At 36.6% G+C, this 8,846-nt stretch overlaps 1 protein-coding gene across 1 annotated transcript; it reads left to right on the top strand.

Annotated features, from left to right (window-relative positions):
* The first annotated feature begins 1,986 nt into the window (after window positions 1-1,986).
* Window positions 1,987-2,316, top strand: LOC121378010 (merozoite surface protein CMZ-8-like). The gene has a single exon (XM_041506107.1). The coding sequence runs from the start codon at window positions 1,987-1,989 to the stop codon at window positions 2,314-2,316; it is 330 nt and encodes a 109-aa protein (XP_041362041.1).
* Window positions 2,317-8,846: the final 6,530 nt, after the last annotated feature.

The raw sequence follows: 8,846 nt of genomic DNA, 5'->3' as shown, positions 1-8,846 counted from the left end.
TAGATTCCACACTTCTTGCACACACGCCCATCAATGTCCTTCATTATTGTAGGGCAGTATGAATCATACGGGATCGCCTTGTATATCTTGAGTACTTGGGGTACACGCGATGTCAAAGCCATTCTCTCCCATAGATTTGGATACATATCTGTTGGGCGGACATCTTTCGGATCAGGAATAACTGGCCCTGAATTAGAAGACCTTTTTGGTACTGGGGCAGGCAGGAAAGGCCGAATCGTCATCCTTCAGCAACTTCCATTCGGCCGCAGCAAGTTCCTGAACCTCGCCCGCCTTCTTGGTTGGGTTTATACATTTCAAAAGTTGGGAATATTTGTCATAATTATCACCACCGGAGGCCATTTTCTTGGCCATGCATGTGTGTGTCAAATGACACAAAGGTCATGCAGTGGAATGATGCAAAGGGTTAGTATGGCGAACAAAACAGGTGCCGACGATCTAGAACGTCAGTAAATAATCAAATTAACTATATATATATATATTAATTTTACCCTAATAAATCCCCCGCCGCCGTACGCAAAATGGCTCTTAAATTTTCAACCCCCCCACCCCCTCAAAATGCGTACATACTAAAAGTATGCCCCCTTATCGGTATTTGTCGAGGCTCTGCCGAGACAAATACCGATTAACTAGACGAGGTTGATATTTTACATATTAAAAAACATGAGTAGCGAATTCTATTTATCCTATAGCACTTCTAACATAACATTTTAATTCAATTTTTAGTAAATCACAGAACTAAAGTCCCTGCCTTTGGTAATATGACAATTAGGACAAATTATTTTAACTAAATATTTGAAAATGTTACGCTCAGGTATACAGGTCTGTTTGGAGACCTAGAGACCTTGCAGATTTGCATAGCATTATTAACCGGGTTAATACACCAAATTATCACATGGGTTTATGACATGGATATCATGGGTAAGTTATAGGATAAATAGCATTACTATCGTAGGGCGTAAAATATGGCATGCTGTCATTTTTTTTTTAAAGCAGAAGACCAAAACCAGTCCTGCTAAGAAGATTATGGCCTGCTGAAAATAAGAACGCACGGGTAGAGGAGAGGCATTGAGATAGTGTATGGAAAATTAGGACCTCAGAGATATATTTTAGAGCATTTTTTTTTTTTTAAATTACAAGGGAACGAGGGATAAATAGCACATGAGACAATCATTGAAAAATGACCTGTGATTTTGAATTAGTCTTTTGGAAAATGACCTGTGATTTTGAATTAGATATAGCAGGTAAATTTTCACATGACAGTATTTCAAGCCCTGTATCACGTCAGCTAATTAAGAAAAGAAGGTACTTTATGATTTCCATACCTTGCTGTAGATATGGAATATTTTTATGGATTCCACATTTCATATAAACTGTCAACAGCAAACATTAAATAATTTTAAAATGTACTTTGTAAAATGCTTCTGAGATTTTATGGCGACGAATTATATATATATATATATATATATATATAAAACTTTTTTCAGAATACCAATGTGTTTGAGGTCCTGTGCTAATGTGTAGCAATCAATATTCTTTTGTCTTTTAAAAAAAATATATATATTATTTGTACATACTACAAATATTAGGACAATAAACTTAGTTTATGCAGACACTGCTATTCTAAACAGGAAAATATCTTTAATGTGTAGTTTTAGTGATCAAAAAGGATCTGTTAGTTGTAAACATGTTACAGCAACAGCAAGCTCTTTAAGTTATCTGATCCCCTACGTGTCCTATCCATGTACACCTCATCATCCGTTCATCCACTCCCTCGTGTCCTATCCATGTACACCTCATCATCCGTTGATCCAGTGACCCCCAAGTGTCGTATCCATGTACACCTCATCATCCGTTCATCCACTCCCTCGTGTCCTATCCATGTACACCTCATCATCCGTTCATCCCCCCACGTGTCGTATCCATGTACACCTCATCATTCATTGATCCATCCCATGTGTCATATCCATGTACACCTCATCATCCGTTGATCCACCCCCACGTGTCATATCCATGTACACCTCATCATCCGTTGATCCACCCCCACGTGTCATATCCATGTACACCTCATCCGTTGATCCACCCCCACGTGTCATATCCATGTACACCTCATCATCCGTTGATCCACCCCCATGTGTCGTATCCATGTACACCTCATCATCCGTTGATCCACCTCACGTGTCGTATCCATGTACACCTCATCATCCGTTGATCCACCCCGTGTCGTATCCATGTACACCTCATCATCCGTTGATCCACCCCACGTGTCCTATCCATGTACACCTCATCATCCGTTGATCCACCCCCATGTGTCGTATCCATGTACACCTCATCATCCGTTGATCCACCCCACGTGTCGTATCCATGTACACCTCATCATCCGTTGATCCACCCCCATGTGTCGTATCCATGTACACCTCATCATCCGTTGATCCACCCCACGTGTCCTATCCATGTACACCTCATCATCCGTTGATCCACCCCATGTGTCATATCCATGTACACCTCATCATCCGTTGATCCACCCCACGTGTCCTATCCATGTACACCTCATCATCTGTTGATCCACCCCCACGTGTCCTATCCATGTACACCTCATCATCCACCCCACGTCATATTGATGTATATGTCATCACACTGCCCTAATGTCTTTCAAACTTGTATAGTGGTCTGTGTATGTATCGGGGTTTATATTTTTACCAAGTGTTTTGATTGAATTATAATTACACTATACATGTATATATAAATGGATGTAAACGGGTGCTCTCTCTCGAACAAAAAACCCCCACTCTTACCCATGCACATAGTGGCATACATAATTGCTCAGTTTTTCTCCTTGTCAAACAGCATTACTCCCAGATTTCCATATTCCATATATATATATCTGTCACAAATACACCGTCCATTTTTTTTTTTTTTTACATTCTGAAAGAACCATTATGGGGCATTCTAATTATGAGATTAGTTGCACCGACTTGTCGCATGCGATGGAATCGTACTGTGAGGACACCTAAATCAGCATGACACTAGTCTTATACATGTATTCAAATTGTTGTAGGTTGGCTCTAACAAAGTGTGATGTTGAAGACGTACACTGTACAAAAGTCTTTTGCACAAATTTGAACATTATTTGAAAATCAGGAAATGCTATCTCACAATAAACAGATTAAAGAAACGGATTAGAGTCGAAAAACTGCAAAATATATTGATTTTGTTACCAGCACATAATGCTCTCTGTAACTCTGATCTAGCATTTTAGATGTCAAACTGAATGTGTTTGGTACCAGTCTTAATACACACAAGTTTCAACAATGTGAACTGCTTTTGAGATGTACATCTTTTGTCAGATTTTTACAAACTAATTTCTTGTGTAAATGTGTACACAATCACATAGGATTAGGACTAATGAATACGTATGTGACGACAACAAGACCAATAAAATGTTTTACATATCAAAATGTATTTTACTTGCTGAAGTACACCTATTATTTACTTAGTAACTACATGTATAGTGCAACTCATTTATAACGAGCGCCCTGAAGTCCTAATTGCATGTGACTTTAAAAGTGGAACTATGTATGAGTCACCGTCATTCCTTTATTATTTCAAGTTGTAGAGCTGTTCTGGGAGTACATACACATGTACATGTATTTTCTCTAACGGCTTATATCAAACTTGGTCATGTACAAGGCTGAATAACTGAAGTGAGAGTGGCTTTGCCGATTCACAGTTTGTAAATGTTTGTGTTTTGTTCACACCTCGAACGTAAAAGAAATAACTGACAACCCACAATTAGTAGGGACTGGCTGTATGTAGCTTCAAAATCACACGACCCACCTATCAGTTATGTGGTGAATTGTTCAGAAACATTTCAAGAAAATTGTCAAGAAACATTTCAAAATCTTAAGTAATCAGAAGCTGGTTCACATGAACAACTGTTTCAAATTGCATAGCATCGAGTTACTTGATCTAAAACACTTGGACTACAGTTCTGTGCTACATTGATGGTCCAAATGTACTTTGAAAAAATTAACTGATTTTCAGTTTGACTACTAAATTAAATGTGGTATTTTTTATTTTAGAATGTGATGCTTCACCAAGTAATCAACTGGTGATTTGCATGATTTTAAAGTTACATAACTGACATGGAAATATATTTCAAAAATGAAATGCATGTCTTCTCTACTGTTTTAGACCGATTTTGATGCGTAGCACTACAGTAGTCAAATGTAACTCGCCCACTGTAACACAAATAATTTAGTCAGTAACCTTACCTTGGGGAAAAAAAATAACGAGAACAGACTTCTAGTTTTTAAATATTCCGTGCATGTACTCTTTTTATGAATGTATGTGTATTTCCAGTTTTGTTGATATGACATTCAAATGTATAATACAGATTAACTGCTGTATATCATTGTTCTATGAGTTAACTATCAAAACACTAAAGAAAGAAAAATAGTTCTAAAAATTACTATATAAGAGAAGTATGTGTAAACAGAATAAACAGTTGAAGCTGGAGATAAAATAATGTTCCAGCATATTATTACTTCCATAATTAAGAATATGATTTTTAACTCTGGTTTCTTTTTTTTATCGATTGCCAATGCTTTTAATTTAATTTTAGCCAACAAATCTGGTGATGTTTTAATTTGTGAATAATAATTATCCTGTTAAAATGTTAATATAATAAATATTTTTATTTGAGTCTTTTGTTTGTTGTATGTTCTTTTAAATATTGTTCCAATACCAGCTGATGACCTAACAATCTTAATAAAGCCTGTTATTAGTTCTAAAGAAAATGTGTGTTTCGTTGATTAGTCATCAACATGTTTTCAAAGGTGTTCCTGATATGGATCATATTTATGATGGGAAGTCATTTGGATAAGAATACTTTGGATCTGTACTTGAATTTTATCATGGATTTTGGACTGTCCTAAAATGCTCTGAATTACATGTACTGTATATAAATATTCAGCTGAGCAGTCAATTCCTTATTTTTGGCTTGTTAACTTTCTTTGAAAAAAATTCTATTAACTTTTTTCATCAATTGCTATTCGAAATTATTCCCCCACCCCCTTTCTGTCCCAGCCAGTCTGATATTGTGCATTAATGTTATCCTGTATTTATATTGCAGCATCACTTGAAAACGCAAATGGGTGGGATCGAACTCAGTCAGGGCGTGACGTAGCGCAGTGGTACTGCGATCGATCTAGGATCAATTTCCGTCAGTGGGCCCATTGGGCTATTTCTCATTCCTGCCAGTGCTCCACAACTGGTGTAACAAAGGCCGTGGTATGTACTATCCTGCCTGTGGGATGGTGCATATAAAAAATCCCTTGCTGTTAATCGAAAATAGCCCGTGAAGTGGCGACAGCAGATTTCCTCTCAATATCTGGTCAGACGCCACATAACCGTAAATAGCGCTCCTCCAAGGTGTTTGTGTTGTAGGATTGACCCACCAATGGTTTTTCCCCCTCAACCAGTGCACCAAGACTGGTATCAAAAGGGGGTTATGGCTGTGGTATGTGCTGTCCCTCATGAGAAAATGCATATATTATACAAGATCCCTTGCTGCTAACTGGAAAATGTAGCGGGGTTTCTCCAAGGCTTGTATAATTTTTTTTAAAGGCATATTGTCAAAGCCAACTGACCTATTTAATGGTCTAACAAAGTATTACTTGAACAAAACTAACTTGATTTGTCCCTAAATGTACTTTATTCAGCCATCTTCAAAACCACCATACTCTATTTATTAATGATATTTTGAAAAATAATTGAATTATGGCAATGGTCCATAATTCAAAAACTAAAATTGCCAAGAGGGTTAACATGGATTTCACCCCACCATGGTTCAGTTACGGTGATACAATAGCTAGATTTGGTTTCCAACAATTAATGTAATTTTTTGTTATTATTCATTTTTAGAGAAATAAGGTCCTTAAATCCGTGACAGTATAGCTTTAATATCAATGTCATCTAATGATGTCTTTAAACAAAACAAACTCAAAATGCGAATATTTTTTATGTTGTTACAATAATAATAATAATAATAAAGAAAACAAATAATAATGCAGGTTGTGTACTCCATTAAATGCATCTGTGGTACTAGTATTTCCCAGTCTAACCTTGTCTATCAAAGTCAAAAAAGGGACTTTATAAGCAGAGGTTTTTAAGATTAGGTTGAGATACATTCAGATGAGTTATCTCGTGGCCTTTGTGTGGTTACAGTGAATTGCCATTACATGTTTAGTTGTATATTTATTAGGCAATTATAAAACAATTATATTATTCCTGCCCTCCAAGAATAAAGGCCTTCTCCATTTTCCCCCTTTTATTGGCCCAAAAAATATTTTTCTTGATGTTTTATTTTTAATACCCCCCAAAAAATTAAATTTTATCCCCTGCTCTCATTTTGATAAAAATCCAACATTTAATTAATGGCCTCATCTACTTTCCATATTCAGCTCAGATGCACAGTCCTTCCATAGCTATTTTATTCCATCCCTGTTGGAATACCGTAACTGGTACCATCCTTACTGTATAATGTAATGTTTTGAATGGCCAAAATTATATTTTCATTTTGCATAATACATAAAACACTGCCTTGTCACAATGAGACTATCAGTTGATATTTCACCGGGTGAGCGCTACAGGTGATACATTGGCCACACACAGATGAATTAAAGGTTAAGTTTGTTTGTTTAACGACACCACTAGAGTACATTGATTTATTAATCATCGGCTATTGGATGTCAAACATATGGTCATTTTGACACAGTCATAAAGATGAAACCTGCTACATTTTTCCATTAGTAGAAAGGGATCATTTATATGCACCATCCCACAGACAGGATAGTACAAACCACAGCCTTTGATGTATCAGTCATGGTGCACTGGCTAGAGCAAGAGACCACAGACATGTTCTAATTGATCTGGATGTAACAATTCTGTTGACCACTATGGGCTGTGCAATCCTTGCTCAGTGGAAACAAACACAAATTACATTCATTTTTTGTCCCGGATAATGTGCAGGTGTGTGTCTGTGCAATTGTAGTGGAAATGCTTTCTTAGAAGTCAGTCTACTACCATTTGTAAACAGCTGGTCTCTCATTAACTACATATAACCTGGAAAGATAGCACAGATAACTGAAGTGTGTCCACAGCACTTGATTCTTGACTGCGATATATGCAGGACAAAAACTTGTTCGGTAATATAAAAATTTACAAACATTTCTACCACCTCACCCTAATATAAAAAGTCTACAATGACTGAGTCCATAAATGTTTTAATTTCAATTCTATTGATTCGATCCTGTGAAAAGTAAAGAACAAAAAGTATGCCGAAAAGGGAATTATTTTTATAAATGATTTAATTGGTGTACATGGTGGCTTTCTAACTGTTGACGAATTTATGGTGAAGTATAATATAATAACGAATTTTTTAGATTATATGTCTTTAATTAAAGCAGTAAAATGTTTCATTGAAAAATATGGAAAATTAAATTGTCAAACTCTGAATTTTTTCCCTAATTATAAACCAGTTTATCTACAAAAGTTAAAGCAGATTTTAAAAGAGAAATAAGGTTGCAAGGAACAATATAAACTGCTATGCAAAACATCACAAATATCAAAATCACAATTAAAATATCAGGAAAAAGGTTTTAACTATTCATTAAGGGAATGGAAAATATATTATAGCATACCCTTTAAATGTACTAGAGATACAACTTTGTGGTGGTTTCAGTACAGAATATTGCATCGAATACTCGCAACTAACCATTTTTTTATATACTATTCACTATATAGATACCAATAAATGTACTTTCTGTAATCTGCTGCCAGAGACAATGGAATACTTATTCTATGATTGTCATTTTGTTAAAAAACTATAGAAATCTATTACAAATTGGATAACAAATACTAAGGGTGAACATATTACTTTTGATAAACATATAGTTATCTTAGGTTTGCCTAATGAACAAAACAGCAGTGTAGTAAACTGGATGATTATTAATATAAAATATATTTATTCTATAAAAATGCAAAAACTAAAATTGAACTTACGATCATTACAACGGACAATTAAAAACAAATTAGAAATTCATAAGTGTATTCTGCTTAAAAACTGAGTAGGTGAGTGGATGATTTTTTTTTTTTAATACAGTAATGTTTTAAATATGAACATTGTGTACATGTAAATAGTCTGTATATACAGTGTGTGTGTGTATATATACTCTTCAAAAAAAGAAACACAAAAGGGTACAAATGGGTTATAACTCATGCTTTGTGAATATAAGGTCATTGCATGTCCCAAACACATTCCCACGGTTACATTCGATAAAACGCAGCTACTGTACAATAAAGTTCCAAAATGTGAATATTCGCAAAAACGCAGCCACGTGCAAACCATGTCACCACTGCACGTGTGTTGTCTGCATGTGCAACATGAACACCGACAGTATAAAAGTGCAGGGTGTTCGCTTGCCTGGCCTCTGTATCTGGCCGACAGTTGACAATCCAGGACATGCCACGTCTCAGTGAACCGCAGAGAAACAATGCCATCGGCCGACTAGACGCAGGCGAATCCAGAACGGCCGTTGCCAGGGCATTCCATGTGTCCCCAAGCACTATCTCCAGACTGTGGGACCGTTACCAGCAACATGGATCAACACGTGACCTCCCTAGATCCGGTCGACCACGGGTCACTACCCCCGGGCAGGACCGCTACATCCGGGTACGCCACCTTCGGGAACGATTGACTACTGCCACCTCCACAGCCGCAGCAATACCAGGTTTGCGCAGGATATCCGACCAGACCGTACGGAACC

Source organism: Gigantopelta aegis, chromosome 7 (genome assembly GCF_016097555.1).
Source record: "Gigantopelta aegis isolate Gae_Host chromosome 7, Gae_host_genome, whole genome shotgun sequence".
Classification (NCBI taxonomy): Eukaryota; Metazoa; Mollusca; class Gastropoda; order Neomphalida; family Peltospiridae; genus Gigantopelta; species Gigantopelta aegis.
The sequence above is the reverse complement of the archived record's forward strand: the minus strand, read 5'-3'. Positions and strand labels throughout refer to the sequence as shown.